Source organism: Filicampus tigris, chromosome 13, assembly GCF_054856515.1.
Source record: "Filicampus tigris isolate MCC_2025a chromosome 13, RoL_Ftig_1.0, whole genome shotgun sequence".
NCBI classification, from domain to species: domain Eukaryota; kingdom Metazoa; phylum Chordata; class Actinopteri; order Syngnathiformes; family Syngnathidae; genus Filicampus; species Filicampus tigris.
The window spans coordinates 371,507-387,814 of NC_141229.1; the positions used below are offsets into that span (position 1 = coordinate 371,507).

Sequence of the window (16,308 nt, forward strand, 5' to 3'; positions counted from 1 at the left end):
GATCGTAAACGAGCCTGACGATCGTTTGCTTTGGTTTCCGTTTTTGTCAAGGCAGCAACTCAGTGGCGTCACTGGGAGGGCGGGGCGTCCCTAATCAAGTGTCCCGGCGTGACCTTCATCCGGCCGGCGTTCTGAAAGCCGGAGCAGAGTGAGACGCGGCCGTCTCAACGTGACATCGTTTGGCCCTTTTACGATATGAGTCGTTAACGCCAAAGCTCCGCCTCCTCCTCGGCCCGTTAACGTCTAATTGGCCGACGTGCGCGCGCGGCCGAGTTAATGGTGTCTCTTTGGCGTCGCCGAACATTTTACTCGTCAAATAAAACCTTCCACTTGACTTTGTAACGAGCTCGTAATCGTCCGGCTTGCGCGACGTTTATTTTGAACGCAAACACTATCAAAGGGGCTTGCGTCCTTCCGTGTTTTTGATGTCCGGGCGTGCGGGCGGGCGGGGGGATGCGCTCGGTCCTTCAGCCGGAGCGAGCGTCGGTGTATTATTAACGTGAACGTTGGTCAAATTTGAAAGAGGCAGAAAGGCGCCTCTCAAAGTGGGCTAATTAAAATGGAATCAATTGAAATGCCTGCAGCGCTAATGACTTTTTAAACAGCTCAGGGAGCGCGCGCGCGCGTGTGTGTTCATGTGAGCGTGTGCGGGACTTGACACCGCTAACGTCCTCCACCGATTGCTGACGTCACGTCCTGTCCGGCCGGTCTCCGTCTAGTTGACATTTACGTCTACGTCTTTATTTGCATTTGCGTGGATTTTGTCTGTCTCCTATACAATTCCTTTTGACGTGTGTGTGTGTGTGTGCTCATATTCTATTTTATGCGATGCTAATGCTAGCGGCCATTTAGCCACCGGACAGCACCGCCATGTTTGACTCTGAAATGCAACATTTAGTTGACTTTGGTGACACACACACACACACACACACACTACATTCGTCATGCTCGCAGTAGTTTAAGTTTCCAACCCTCGTTTCTATTTGTTTGTGTAACACACACGCACGCGCACCCATGCACGTGCACACTTGTAGCTAAGCGCTGAGAGCGTGGCCGCGGGGCTTTTATTATTTGCCGACTTTTCCTTCTTTTATTTTGTTGTTTTGAAGTCTCGGCGGCCCTCTTAGTAGGCCTGTTCATGTGGATGAAGATGAAGATGATGAAGATGAAGCGTGCCCGGAATCACCGCGCGTGAGCAGAGTGCAACGGCGGCCGCGGCGCGGCGCGGCGGGGCGTGGCGGGGCGGGGCGTGGCCGGGCTGCCTGCCTGCCTGCCTGCCTGCCTGCCTGCCTGCCTGCCTGCCTGCCTGCCTGCCTGCCTGCCTGATGACATCATTAATGGCGGCTAACTGCGCGGCGTAAGAATAAAGAAAGGGGGGTGGGGGGGGTCAGGCTTTAAATTTGCCCTAATGAGGTCTGGAGGGAGCTCACAAACACCTCAGGCCATGAAGGCGCACGCGCACGCGCGCACGTCCTGTCTCGGCACCTGAGCGTCCGTCTGCTCCCAATGCAAATGTTCGATGATGGCCGTCTTCTTCCTGTCGGCTCCGCTTCCCGTTCGCTGCTTATTTTGCCGCCATCCCGTAATGCGTCGTCGCTTTTGAAAGCAAGCAACTGAGCGTGGGCGTGCGGCGCTTTCTTTTTCTTCCTTTTCCCCGCTTGCTCCCCGCGGCGGCCGATCACCTCCCTATGACATTACGGGCGGCCGACGACGTCATTGTTGAGTTGCGGTTGGAAAGATGCTCACAAAGTGCACGGAAGACGACAGACCTGGCTGAAGCGCATCATGGGAAATCCTCTCCGGTCACCCTCCCAGCCCAAATGTACAGAAATCGATGACGGTGATGATTTGGGCTGCTCGATTATCAACCCAAAAATATGAATCACGATGACTTTGGTCATAATTATTAGAACGATCGTTGATTTGGGGCAGCAAAACAAGAATGTTTAAGGGTGAAAAATATCAAGGCAAATACACTTCTTTGAAGTGAGTTCTTTTTGGACCGAACGAAATTGATCAAAACGAGTTATTTTTACAATTTTTAAAAAGGTGCAAACGTATACATTCAAGTAGGATTTCTTTGTGTCAACACAGTGCGTTGTTTATGAATGAATGTTAATAATGTTTTTTTACGATGAGGCCAACTTTCGAGTCGCGGGGTGTAATAATCGCGATTGTTTCGATGACGACGATGATGATGTTGAACTCTTTAGTGTGATTAGCTCCGGTCGGCTAGCTGTCGCGTTAGCTGATTAGCATGCGGCTAAGCTGGAAACACTGCACAGCTGACCTCACTGGTTCCTCTTGTCCTGTGCAATGTGTGTTTGTCATGCCAGGCTGGCTCAACGTGTGTGTGCACGTACGTGTGTGCGCGTGTGCGTGTGCGCGCGTGTGCGGCTTTGCTTGTTTCAATGTGTCCGAGTCTCACCAGTCTTCTTCTGTCCTGTCCTGTGCTTTCTCCCTCCTCGTGTGCACGTGCGTGTGCATGTGCGTGCGTGTGCACGTGTGCGCTCGTGTGTGCGTGGCCGTGTAGCTATCGGCAGCCAGAGGAGGAGGAACGCCGGCGCGCTGGCCTCGGACATCTTTGAACCGCACCTGGGCAGCCACATCCTGCAGGTAGGACGGCCCCCGACGCGGCGTCAGCGTCCCCCGCGCGCACCAACGTCACCGTGTCACATTCAAAGCGGGCCGCGACATTTTGCGCAGTCCTTCTTCTCACTCAACCATTGCTTTTCCGCCGTTCATATTTTCATCTTTAGTTCAAAATAGTTCTTTTGAGTTTTTTTTTTTTAACTTATTTTTCCCAGTTTTCATTTGGAGTTTTTATTCACGCCACTTAATGGCCATCAGCTCTTTGTGTCTTTTGCTAGTCTCCCCCTCACCTGCTTATTGACTTATTTTTGACTCGGTTGTCCACTCATTTGTAATTTCTCCTTTTTTTCCCTAGGGTTTGTTTTTTTCTGAACATTTTTTTTCATGACAATTACAGTGAGCGTCAATTCTTTGCTGATTTGTGGTCTGGCTGGGATACTATCAAATGTATGGAGCACTTTTCTAACCACTCAAAGAAGCTTGACACACCAAAAGAGATCAGACGGTGATAGCAGCGAGAGCGGGAGCAAGTCACGTGATCCGTCGGAAACGAGGCGGCGCCGGGTTAACGAGCGCGGCGTGACGAGCAGAGGGCGCGGTCGCCTCGCTCTAATCCCTCCGATGCTCTTGACATCCCATAATATATTGTTATAATCCCCCCCGAGAGTTTCCGCCGCAGCCCCGATGCGAAGATGTGCCGCTGATTGAAGCGCTGCCGAGATTGGAAGTGACACCCGCGACGCCTTCGGGCGTCCGCGCGCGCGCGCGTGCGTGGCTTGGGCTGTTAGCGTGTGCGTGCGCGCGCGCTAGGACCGCAAGTTTCTTTTATTTGCGACATGCTTCATTCGCGCTAATTGACATTTACATGTCAACAAGCACATTTGACAGTCAAGTCCAAGTACAAGTTGCGCATCAAACAATTGTACTTTTTGTCCTTCTTAGCCCTTCAGTCTGCTAGCTTAATGCTAACGCTAATTAGCATCTACGTTGCGCTGCTCTAACGCTTTAATCAATGCATGGCAAGCAAACCAAAAGGCCAAATTTCAAATGGTACACGTGTTTGCGTTGACAGAAAAAGTCAACCCCATGAAAATAGTTGAAGAAACGGGCAAGTTCCGACTCATTTCCGATGGCCGCGCGTTGCCTTTGTTGGGAAAGTCCAACATGGCCGCCACGTAGGCATGGCAGTCAGCCGGGCCGCTGCAGCGTGCCGGCGCGTGTCCGTGATTATTTTGCATTCGGCTACGCCGAGCAAGGGCAATAGACCGATCAGAAGCCCGTATTTTGGGGTCTTGAACTCGCCTTCACGGGATCGGTGAGGGAAAATCCGGCCGATTGAATTTGAGCTCATGACGTTGAATTGGCGTTCCCACCGCGACGCGTATGTGGGATTCCCCGCAACAACGGCAAGGTGACCAGCGATTGTTTTGCTGCATTTTGAGTTCAGTTTTGTTGAGGAGCTTTTACAAAAGGTGATTTTTGAAAAGTTCCACAATGTCGATTCCCTGAAAATGAAACTCAGTGAAAGCGACCCAAGTTTGACCGACTGAACTGAACTTCCCATTTATTTGGGATTTTTATTCAAGTGTGTTTTGATTTGAGAGTTTCAAATGATTTTGAAAAATATTCAAGGTACCATCTCGGTTTCCTTATGGCGGATGTCATTTGTCGCGCGTGAGTCCGGAAGCTCTCGCCGCACGAAACGCCGCCGGTTCAGTGTTGCGGCAAACATCAAAGAGGAGACGCAGGTGGGCGCTAATGACCAGAGAGCTAGCATGTGAGTTAGCGTGCTAGCTAGCTAGCGCGATGACGTCCGGTGCCGTCTTCATTAAGACGTCCGTCCCGCGGCCTTAATCTTCTCCCCCGCTCGGCGTGACGCGGGCGCGTCGCTAAGTGACTGGCTGGCATTCATTAGCGCCGCGCTCCGGCGCGATCAATCACGCCGCCGCGCTCGCATTCTTCAAATGTCATCCGCAAACTTCTCACAATCAATTAGGCCAACGATTAATGAGGCCAATTTGCAGACACGGCCGCCGCCGTCCTGCGCGCGTAAAGGTTAATATATGGACGTTTACATTTACGTGTAGGTGACCGCGGCACGGGTGGGGCGACGCTTGTTAGCGCTTGTTGACGGAAAACTCGCACCGGCAACATGCCAATCACATGAGCAGATAATTAGCGCTAAACACGCACAGCGCAGACCAAAGATACTTGTGCTCTCATGCTAATCCGCATTTTTTTTTTCCCCAGAGAAACATGTTCAATTTTTTCCCTTTTTCCCGAGTGGTAAATGAGGTGAAATTTTCAAAACAAGGATTAGGGTGTCATATTCAGGTTTCAAAACAGAATTAGGGTTTGGAGTTAAATGAGGGTTTCGCGGCAAGGTTTGTGATTTTCCCCAAAAAGGTAAGGCGACCAAATTAGGGGAAGGCTTTGAAGTCTGGATTAGATTTGAAAGCAGGCAGGATGTTTTCGATGGATTTTGCTGTCATTTGCTCCACTCCTTTGCTCGTCCAAGCGTTTGACGTTGGAGGCGCGGTTGTCTTGACAGGTGGGGGGGCGGGGCCTCGGTCCCGATCGCCGTCAATCAAATGATCCCGCGGGAGGGCCGCTCGGGCGGCCTGCTGTGACCTTTGACCCCTCTGCCGGCGCGCCGTTAACAACCTGGACCGACATCAACCGTGCAACGCATCAAATCCATTTAGCCCTTTTGAAAACCCCCAAAAATGAAATTCCGTTCAGCCGTCGCGGGCCCCCGAAAAAACACCTCTCAACTCTCGTGGCGTGTTTTTAAGAGTGCAAACTTCAATTCATGAAATACAAACATAATGGAACCTAATCAAAGAAAATGGAAAGAAATCGACAGTTTTGGTTTCACGACCTATCGTTATCTATTAGCGCTGTCAAGCCATTACAATTTTTTAACAAAAATTTTCCATGATTGATGGTGATTTAACTTTTTTTTAGCAAGCCTGGAACCGATATTTACTCGAGTCAAATCTTGGGATGCATTTTTTTTATTCAAAGACTCTTCTAATAGCTTTCTTTGACCCTTGAATACTATCACGTGAGGATCGGGATTTTCGGGATTTTGGACCCATACGCGGAAGTTGTATGGTAAAAAGTCTTCATCGGCGAAAATACAAAGTAACTCCAGAGAGCTGAAAGTGGAAGAGAGTTTGCATCCTGACCGGAAGAAGGTCGGGCGTCCTGACAACGTGTCGCTCCGGCTTCCAAAATGGCAGCCATCAGGCCCGGATGACATCGCGACGGCATCGTAGCAAGCGCGACGCATGGCCCTAACAACCGGTCCCGACGCAACACCGTCCTTTGCCCGTCAAATACAAGCGGCGAGCGACGCGCCAAAGACGTACAATCGATTTGGCTTCGCAAAGTGCGCGGATGATTCTGTCTTTCGGCTGCGATGGGCCGTCGGGCAACTTTTTCAAGTCCCGCGGCGGCAAAGCGGGTCTTTGCGACGGTGACTCCGCTCCAAGTTTGGCTGCAAAGTGAGCTGAGGTCAGCTGCCACGGGACCAGTTGGCGCGGTGCTTTTTTTGTTGTTGTTTTTTTTTTGCATGCGTTGTAACATTGAAACGACTCGCCATAGTTAACGCTTTGACTCTGACGCCACTAATGCGCGAGCATTTCTTCCGCTAGTTTTGCATGCGCCGAAATGTACCAGGATTCATGATCAAGCCTTTCTCGTGTGGGAATCCTCCACCCGCTCACCTACCGGCGCGCACGCGCACGCCGAGTCGCGGTGAAAGCCGGTTTAGTGGCAAAATGATATTATAAGGTTGTGAGCAAGTGGATTAATGCTTCAGCTGTCATCCGGAAGACGACCAGGGATTTGTGTGTGCGCGCGTGCCGGGCCAGCCAGTCTGGCTGAGAGGGAACGCGCGTGCGTGTCAGAGAGAGAATGCGTGTGCGTCTGCTTGCCACCAGAGCAAAATCTTGCCATTGTCATTTCCGTGCTTCCTTTTGGCCTTTGTTTTTTTCTCTCTCTCATGGCCTTCATTCACCCGGAGTGACTCTCACTCATTCACTCACTCACCCACTCACTCACTCACTCACTCACTCACTCTCATCCTGTCATCTTGTCCCTCTGCGCTCTTTGTGTGTGCGCACGCGCGCATCACGGATGCTGCAGCAGCAGCAGCTGGCAAGGGCGCTCCCCAGAGGCATTGTGGGTAGGAAGGGAAGGTTATGGCTCCGGTCCCGTCAGCAATCTGTCGCCCGTGGATGTGCGCGGCGCTCACACATCCACGGGCGACGTTCCCGCGCCGTTTGTGTCGTCCTTGGCGGCCTCGGGGCCGGCCTCGGGGCCTCGGGGCGGGGCTTCCCTCGGCCAGCCTCCGTGCCTTCACACTTTTGGGGCCGCGTCGAGCGACCTGTCACGCTGCTTGAGCGCCTTTTTTTTTCTTGCCCAAAAGCATGTCGGGAAGACGGAGAGAAAAAATCGCAAGCGTCTGGGCACAGGCGCGGCAGGCCTTCCTTCCCCGCCGCCCCGCCAGAAAAGCTGGGGCGAGGCTTTCGGGCCGGGGCGAGGCTTTCAAGACGGGGCGAGGCTCTCGGGCCGGGGCGAGGCTTTCAAGACGGGGCGAGGCTTTCGGGCCGGGGCGAGGCTTTCGAGACGGGGCGAGGCTCTCGGGCCGGGGCGAGGCTTTCGAGACGGGGCGAGGCTCTCGGGCCGGGGCGAGGCTTTCGAGACGGGGCGAGGCTCTCGGGCGCGGCTTTGAAGTCAGCGAAAGCTGCCGCGTGTTCGGACTCGGAGCCGCGATGGGGCTTTGGGACCCACCTTTTGGCCTTCTTCGCTCAACGGCCTTTGGGGCGTGAGGAGAAGGTTGGGCTTTGGCAGCCACGGTGACAAGGTCGCGCAAAGGTTGGTCTTTGCAACCGGGCTTCGCTCGGGAAGCGAGCTCGAGCTTTCAAGCCGCTCGGAAGGGTTCAGCTCGGGCGCTCGAGTTTGCCTCCGTTCGCCTTCAAATGAGCTTTTCGAGTCCGGAGTCGGCTTGCCGAGTGAGCTTTCGGCCGCAAAAACTCACTTTTGCTGCGCACTTCGCCACCCCGATGCGAGAAGCCGCATGGGCCGCCGTCGCTGCCTTTGGCGCACCCAGTCATTCGGATTCATCTTCTCGCATCGTTTGACGCCACGGCCCGAATCGAGTTGATTGAAACGTGACACGGCTTCCTGTTGCGTCTCCGCCTTGGCGCGATGTCACATTTCTTCTCCGTACGGCTCACCCGCTCGCTCGTTTTTTCCTTCTCGCGGCGTAAGCCGGCTCGATTTCCTGGCCGGCCGCTCGGTTGGCTAATCAAAACGCATGAAGGCCGTCGGGCCAAATGAAGACAAATGGAGGACGGCGCCGCTTTGGACTCGTTAGCTGTCTGGCGACGCCCTCCTCCTCCTCCTCCTCCTCCTTTTCCTCCTCCTCCTCCTCCTCCGCCGCCGCCTCCGTTGCCCGCCCGGTCTCCGCCTTCCCGCGCCGACTCAATTTGGACGCCGCCGCCGGCCACCGAGACGAATGCGCTTCGCCGCCACCAAATCTGATTGGTCGCGTGACCGATGAGGTCGGCGCAGGATAAGCCTGCAGAAGTGCACTTGCGGTTCCACCAGTGGCCATTGGCGGCAGTAGAATCCAGACTTCAGGAAATGAATTAGTTGTCATTTACAGATTCGGATGCAGATGCCGTTCTGCTCATTTTTCTCCGCCAGCGGTTAAAAAATATGCGCGCGAAGTCTCAAAGTCCATCAGCGGTCTCATCCGTCGGGGATGCTAATTAGCGTGAAACATTAGCAGCTCACCGTTAATGACCAATCGCGGCGGTTGGCGCGCGTGGTGTGACTGATGCGTCGCCATGGCGGCCGCTTCCTGCCGCTACGTCAACGCCGCATCTGTCAAATGTATTTTTTCTCGCTAGCAATAATATAACGAGACCTTGCGGCTGCGATCGCTACGCTCGCCGAGAAGTAGGACGACGGGGCGCGCCCCCAACGCGCTGCTTGACTTGCTGATGGTTAGCAAATGCTCATCATTGCCTGTGTCTATTAATCAGGCCTCAAACACACACACACACGCGCGCACACACGCGCACACCCCTTCTTACTGTTGAAACACGCACAGCAGAACAGTCGCTACATGCTACGCTAATATGACGTAAGGCTCGTTGGATGTGCCGGACACGACACTGAAGGCGTGTGCGTACCCGCCCCAGGGTGCGCGCACGCAAGTGTTTGCATCTTTACGTGTGTGTCCACACAAATGCCGCACTAGTGTGACGTTCAGTGTTTGCGACGTGTCTCAAAACATTGGTGACACAATACTGTCATTGTGGATGCGTGTGTGTGTGTATGTACTGTGTATACTATCGATGTGCCTGTTGCGCGTACGTACGTACGTACGTACGTGCGTGCGTGCGCTTGGAAGGGTACGTTGAGGTTAAGCGCGGCGACAAGAAGCGTCATCCATCTGGAGAGCGTTTAACGCGTCCGTCCTTGAGTTTGCGCCTTTGAGCGGCTGCCGTGGCGACCGGACGGCTGGTCGCCACGGCAACGCCTTCAACAAGCCCCCGGGCGTCGTGTGAGCTGTCAGCACGTCAAAGCGTCAGTGCTAATGCTAACGCTAAAGCTGCTTTTCATTGGCGGCCATCGGGGAAGCTTCCTCTTCTCCGCGTGACCTTGAACGCTTCTGGACAAACGACGCACCGGTCGCCAGCCGAGGTCAAGGCGCATAAAAAAAAAGATGAGCTGGGCTCGGTCGATGTCAGGACCCATGTTGACCAAAAATGCCTTGGTCCCTCGCCCAATTGGAACGGAACGATTCACTCAAGCCCCAGTTCGATTCGATTTTCACTTCCCCATCTTTTTCTTTTGAACAAAATGAATGACTAATTTTCAAATCAAAAGATGTTTTTATTTGAACATCTGCATTTTGTCCTTGTGACAAGCGCTAACCTTTTGTAACTTTACTCAAAAAAAGCAAACAAATCATTTGGACTGTTTAACCAGTCTTATCAGTGTTTTTGTTAGTGCCAGAACTAAACATGAAAGTAAATACACGTACCATCGATTTGAGTGTTATCATTACAAATTCTTTCGCGATCAAAATTTCAAGATCGATTCTTTGATTTTTTACATCGATGCATATTTGACGCAGGTTCAATGGATGTTAAATCAATTTTCGATTCATCGTTACATCCCTACTGGCCAAGGTCAGGACTAACATTGACAAACAACAAGCTTTTTTTTCTGAAACGATGATGGCAGGGCTTCGCCGGCGATGATGTCATTTCCTTTTCCTCAGTAACGTTGACATTTGTTCCCCTTCAAAGATGATTCTCGGCTTGTGTGGTTTCCTCTTTGTTCGTCCGTGATGATGTCACGTGCACTTCTTCAGTGATCTCATTTGTTGTCATCTTTGACGATGGCGTTGTTTTGTTCTGGAACAATGACATCCTTTCCTCTCCCCTTTGGTGACATTTACTGTCATTAATCGGAATAAAAGTGCTTCACGTACACACCCCGTTCGCAATATTCTGACCCCATCGAGCCAATTCCGATCCAAGGTTTTACTCCGAACGAGAGATAGTTGATGTCGTTTGTTAATCCGATCGGCGCGCGTGGAAAGACTTATTCCGAACAAGCCTTCTTTAGCGCGCATGTCCGTGACGTCAATGTACATGTTGCAGTTATTCCCGGACGAGCGAGCGAGCGAGCGAAAGGCGTGGCGGGCGCAAGACTGAACTGGTCATTAGGAAGCGTTAACTCGGCGTCACGGCGCAAACGGAAAAAAGATGCAAAATAACGCTCACGTTTCAAGTGGGAATGGACGCAGCCTGTTTTGTTGACACGGCTTCTTTGATCTTCTCTTTCCGGTATATTTGGTCAATGTGCGCATGTCCTAGTCATTTGTTCCCATCAAAGGTGTAATCGGATGAATATTTGGAGTGTCCGTGAAAAGAGTGCGTCCGCTCCTAATATTAATCCGAACTCGGATGAGATTCAAGACATTTTTGTCCACGTAAACGTAGCCGTTGTTTGTAGTCCAGCAGTGATGTGGCGTCGTGTCGTGTCGTCCTCTCCGATGTCGTGCGGCATTGTTCAAGCCACCCGTTCTTGTTCCTCATCCATGATGTCATTTCCTGCCTTTGTGGCAACTTGCCGAATTCATTGAGGGAGTGACGTCACGCCTTCATCATCATCATCATCATCATCGTGATGATGAAGATTATTGATGAGTGTATTCTTGCTGGCTGTGTCAACGTGCAAACGTTATGCCCCCCCCCCCCCCCCCCCCAACCATCTTGGCATTATTGACACGTTGACCTTTTCCCACTCCCCTGCGCTCTCACCTCACTCGCCTTCCTGCCTGGTGGCCTGGCCTCCCGCCCGCCGATCGATGACTTCATCCTGATCGTTCTATCGCCAATCAGCAGCCGGTTGACCTTTTGGGCTTGGCAATGATGGCGCAAAAGTTGACCTTTGCGGTCCGAATGTCAGCCGGCACGTGGACAGGAAGTACTTTGGCTGGACAGGAAGTACTTTGGCTGGACAGGAAGTACTTTGGCTAGACAGGAAGCGCATCGGCCGGACAGGAAGCGCATCAACCGGCACTGCGCAGGGTTCGAAATGTTTATTGTTTCCGAGTGACTTTAATTTGGGGTTTCAAACCTTGCTTAAAGTTTCTTCCGCTTCATCTTTCATCCGGCATCGTGCAAAGACAAGGATGTTTTTTCTTCTTCTTCTTCTTCTTCTTCTTCTTTTGTCCCCAAAGTCTTTGTCCCTCCATTGCTCATCGTCTCCCTGAATTGCTTTTAATCGCGCCTCCCGTTGCTCGTCGTCCTCGCTTGATTTCTTGACTTGTCGCTTTGCCATACATCACGGCCTTTTCTTTTACCATTCATTTGTTGTTCACACACGCGCGCACGCGTTTTCCATTTGTCGCCACGAGGCAGGTCGACAGTAACATTTAAACCGGCTGTTGTGAATGGTTAAAAGATGGCCTGATCTTCATTGTGCGCGCGCGCGTGCGTGCGTGCGGCGTGCGGGCGATCGATGCGGTAATCTACAGAAGGTGGGAAGCGGCGAGAAAGTGAGAGAAGCATTCGGCAGCGCTCGCTAATCAATTGCACTTCTTTCTTTTACTGTCTGAATGTCCTCGTTTAGACTGCGTGCGTTCGTGCGCACGCGCGTGTGTGCGACGTGTTGCCATGTGTAGGTGGCGCCAGTGAGGAACTTGATCTTCTACTTCTTCTTCTTCTCATTATTCCGATTCTGATTATTATGAGTGAACGCAAATGCTTCTGGGCGTTTGTCAACAAACGAAGGCAGTTTTTGCGGCGCTATCGGACAGGGTGATGAATAGGTTGTCCCCGATGAAGCGCTGCCCAGTCACACTTTGTGGGTCGTTGTAGCCAATCCACCACATCGCCATTGAACGCTGATGAGTTGCTGGCTAATAGCGTTAGCGCATGGCTATGTACAAAAGTAACACTTGTAACATGTGTTTTCTGTTCGCTAATGCCAATCAGAGCTTACTGCAGTACCGCCGCTAGCTCATGCCAATCTGTCGCAATACCGCTAGCCGATCGTAATCCGCGCTCTGGTCAAATGGATCGCTAATGCCATCGCGGGCAACGGCGGGTGACGCGGTTTGTCAATGCTAATCTGCGCTGACACCGGTAAAACCGCTAGCTGCCGCTCAGTCGCGCCGATTGACACTGGCAAATATTATTCCCCCGGCCTAGCTGCCAAGTCATGGCTGGAGAAACGCCGCTGTCAATCACACGGGTTTGGTCATTCCCGGAGGAAATCCCAAAATCACGCCAGCACATCAAATCCATACGCTTTCACATACATTGTGATAGGTATGGAATGTGTGTGTGTGTGTGGGAAAACAAAAGAAAACAATATAACGGCAAGTATATCTCTTACGGGCGCTTGGCGGTTGACGATCACGTCGCGAGATACCCTGCGCGTGTGTGCCTGTGTTTGCATGAGCAAAAGTTGAAGTTGTTTTGTTGTGGTGTCTGCACAAGTGACTGAAGCTTTTTCAACATTTTCATTCTGCTTAATAGGACAAAGCAATTTATTGTGCAGCCGCGCACGCGCGCACGCAGGCACGCAGGCACGCAGGCACACACACTATTAACTCAACACAAGCGGTCCACACACAACAAATAAAATAAATAAATGTACAATCAAAATTGCAATTACCTGCGGAATTTGTGAAGGGTAAACAAATCCGCGCCACCCCCCTCGCTCGCGCACACACACGCACACACATGCGCGGCGTTAGCATTCTAGTTAGCATGCTGAAATGAATACAGTTAGATCCAAAGCAATTTCCTTTTATTTATCTTAGCAGCCGTGCATAAATAAAGGCAAGGGCATCCAGGCAATTAGCATAATTACTAGGAGGCGGTCAGAGCCTCTGTGATTTCTCACGCGCGCGCACGCCGAGCGAGACAAAGGAACGTGTGAGTTGCCACTGTTTGTTGTTTTCTTAACTTGTGTGTGAGTGGCCATCTCCTGTGGTGGTCCGTTTGTTACACGCGCGCGTGCGCGCACACACCTCCAGGCCCAGTGTGTGTGTTGTTAATATGCAAATAGGCGGCAGAAACAAGCGGCGGGCCTCGGAAACAATATCCCGTCTGACAGGCGAGGTCAGCTGATTCGGGATCCGCCGCCGCGCTCCGATTGGTTTGCCGAGCCGAGGCTGGCGTCCGGCTGGTGAATATTCATCAGGCCCGCCGCCGCCGCCGCCGGCCGGCCGGCCGCCGCGAGCGCAAACTTGTCGTCGTGGCAGAAGAAAGGCTCCGCACTTGTGGACACACTTGCTACTCAATCATGAGAGCGTGTGAAAGAAAGTCACAGCGGTATGTGTGAGAACAACCCAAATCCAGGCTGTGTGTGAGAGTGAGCAAGTAGCATATCGTCGCTGTCCTGTGAAAAACACTTGTGTCCAATTTTGCCCCCCAAAATAGAATGCTCACGTTAAGGCCCTGTCTTCAAGGCGGAGGCACCATTCACGTAAAAATACGAAAATTGAAAAAAATGGACACAAATGTTTTTTACCGGACAGCGACCAAATACAGTATATGTCTCCAAACAATTTGCCGGTGTGTGTGTGAGAGCGTTTCATTTTTTTAAGTGAGAAATGTCGGCATTTTGCGAGTGAGCGTGTTTCGCGTGTGTATGAACTGCCGATTTTCCGATTTCGTCAGGCGGTTCCACAAAATGAAATGGTCCGCTCCAAATCGTCAGATACATTTGGGACGTAAACCATAGCTCGAGTACAGTTTCCGGATTCCGATGAGTTTTCCTGCGTGCAACCACTTGAAGTATTTAAATGGAGTAAACGATGCACAGCATTTCATTTTTGTCAGTGTTGCAGTAGGAGGAACATTTCAAGATGTCTTTCTTCATTATGATCATCATTTGTACGATCCCGATCGTTGTTCGGAACAATAATGGTGTGAATGCAGCATGATGTTGTTTCATTTTTGTTTGCACGCGATGATTGTTGCGACGATGTTGGTCTGCCGCCGGACGACTCGCTCGCCTCATTCGGCTTCCTTGCCGCAGTCATCTCATCGGCGCAAAGGAAGAAACGCGCGCACTTGCGCACTTCGTTTGCAGCCGTCTTGTCGGCCAGCCGCGCACACGCAGGCGGGAAGGCAACATAAGCGTTTTTCGGCCGTTTGATGTGCGGCGAATCAAAACTGGGGTGTGGCGAGCCATTTGACCCCCCCCCCCCCCCGTCCCAGTCCCCCCCTCCCGAGTATTGATTTCAGTGGCCGTCCCGCGTAGCGCAGGTTAGCCTGCGTTCAGCAACACATTCACACCTCGTGTAGCAACATGCTAACATCGATGCCTCGTACCTTGTGGCGTATCGATCATATCGCGCCACGGTGCCGATGATATCGACTGACTATTGACCGTGTGTTGGTGTTGTGTGATTTGTTTCGTTTCAGTCTCTGGACGGTTTCGTATTTGCACTAAACAAGGAAGGTCGCTTCCTGTACATCTCGGAGACTGTCTCCATCTACCTGGGACTCTCGCAGGTCAGTCGTCGCCGTCTACGTGCACCGCTTGGCCGAGCATCGCGCGCGAGAGTGACATTGGCCAACACTTGAATGACTTTAATGCCTTGGGCCTTGAACACAAGGGGTAAAAAAAACATGATAGTCACAGGCATATGTTCTTTATCCTCTGCACAAAAGGCGCCAAGTATTATTGCCTCTGAGTTGTGCTGGTCGACCTGTTTCATCATCCCCTCTCTGCTGTGTAAGTGTTCTACCTCCCCCTGGTGGCCAAGGTTTACAGTACATACATATGTATGTCTGTATATATATATATATATATATATATATATATATATATATATATATATATATATTTGCATATTTTCCTATCTGTCTCTGTCCATTTTTCCGTGTGTGTTCTTGCTTTGGGGTTGTCTTTTGGACTGATCCGTCCAATCGGGGCTGGTGTCATTGTCTCATTTGGTCACCAAAGACAATTGTCAACAAATGAGCTTCATTTACAATCTCATCATCGCTCCGTTCTTTTGCGCGTGCACGTGCACGCGCGCTTGTCAGCTCGCTAACGAGCCGTGCGTCCCCATTGGTTCACTCTCCGCCGACCGGCTTGAATGGAAGCCCGAAGGTCAGCGCTTTGACCTTGACAAAGCTAATAAGTCATTAGCGAGGAGCTGAGCGTGCGCCCGCCTTCCCGCGCGCGCGTGGGAGTCGATAGCTGCTCAAAGAAAAGGTTTTTTCTTTTTTTATGTTCAATGTTGACATTTCCATTTCCAGTGTTTTGTCAATGTTGAATGAATGATTAGGGGTTTTGTTGTTGTGTGGAGCGCCCCCATGTGGCAGAGATGTGTATTGCACTGACTTGGTCTTTCAAGTCTCAGCACTTGCTCCGCTGTATCTTCCCCCAGCCTAGTTGACCGGGTCGTCGGTGGCGGCGCACAACGTAGAAGTGGGATTATGCAAATGAGCGCCACTGCGACATCACAGTCGGTGAATCGGCACCATGTCACTATTTGTGTACAAGAAAGGGAAAAGCCCTTTTGACGACACATCCGCCGTCACGGATAATTCGGCACGCGATTTCCTAAAGTTATAAAACGTTCGTATTGGAACCGCCATTGTCTTGAAAATGGCTCTGGATCCTCACCCGTTTTAGCCAATCGAGTCAAGTGCAGAGAAGCGTGTCAGTGTGGTGGCGAGATGATGCAAACGAGCCGTGATGCGACATCGCAATTGGCGAAATGCCCCAGCGCGTATAAGCTGTTCGAAAGTTAATTGCACCAAAAATGTTGAATTGAAAAAGTCATATTGCGGCGTAATTGCTTGGAAATGGCTCCGGATCTTCACCTGGCCTCTCCGATCAAGTCGCTGGCAGAGAAAGTCGACGCGCTTGCGGGATTGTGCCAATGAGTCGTCCTGTGACGTCTTCACACTTGCTGAAATTTGAGGTGACGCAACCTTTGGGTCTACAGGACCTGGGAAAGTCGGCACCCTTCCGCACTTGGAAAAGAACGTCGGAGGCCTGGTTGGCTTGAAAAGGGCTCTGGATCTTCACCCAGCCTAGCTAAACAAGTCACCGCGGAGGCAGCCTCACGCAAGTGAGCCCGATTATTCAGAGCACACAACTACTTGCGTGGAACGTGTGAAAAAAAATCATTTCATTACGTGCACA

At 51.6% G+C, this 16,308-nt stretch overlaps 2 protein-coding genes across 7 annotated transcripts in view; both read left to right on the forward strand.

Annotated features, from left to right (window-relative positions):
* The window catches only part of prkd1 (protein kinase D1), a 161,019-nt gene that overhangs the window by 67,573 nt on the left and 77,138 nt on the right, over positions 1-16,308 (forward strand). The gene's annotated exons all lie outside the window — the stretch shown is intronic.
* Positions 1-16,308, forward strand: part of npas3 (neuronal PAS domain protein 3) — an 85,293-nt gene that overhangs the window by 45,466 nt on the left and 23,519 nt on the right. For all 4 annotated transcript variants that reach the window (XM_086048643.1, XM_086048639.1, XM_086048640.1 and 1 more), the window contains exons 4-5: positions 2,534-2,616; positions 14,571-14,660. In XM_086048643.1, coding sequence (XP_085904769.1) covers positions 2,534-2,616; positions 14,571-14,660 — 173 coding nt within the window. The remainder of the gene's footprint in view (positions 1-2,533; positions 2,617-14,570; positions 14,661-16,308) is intronic.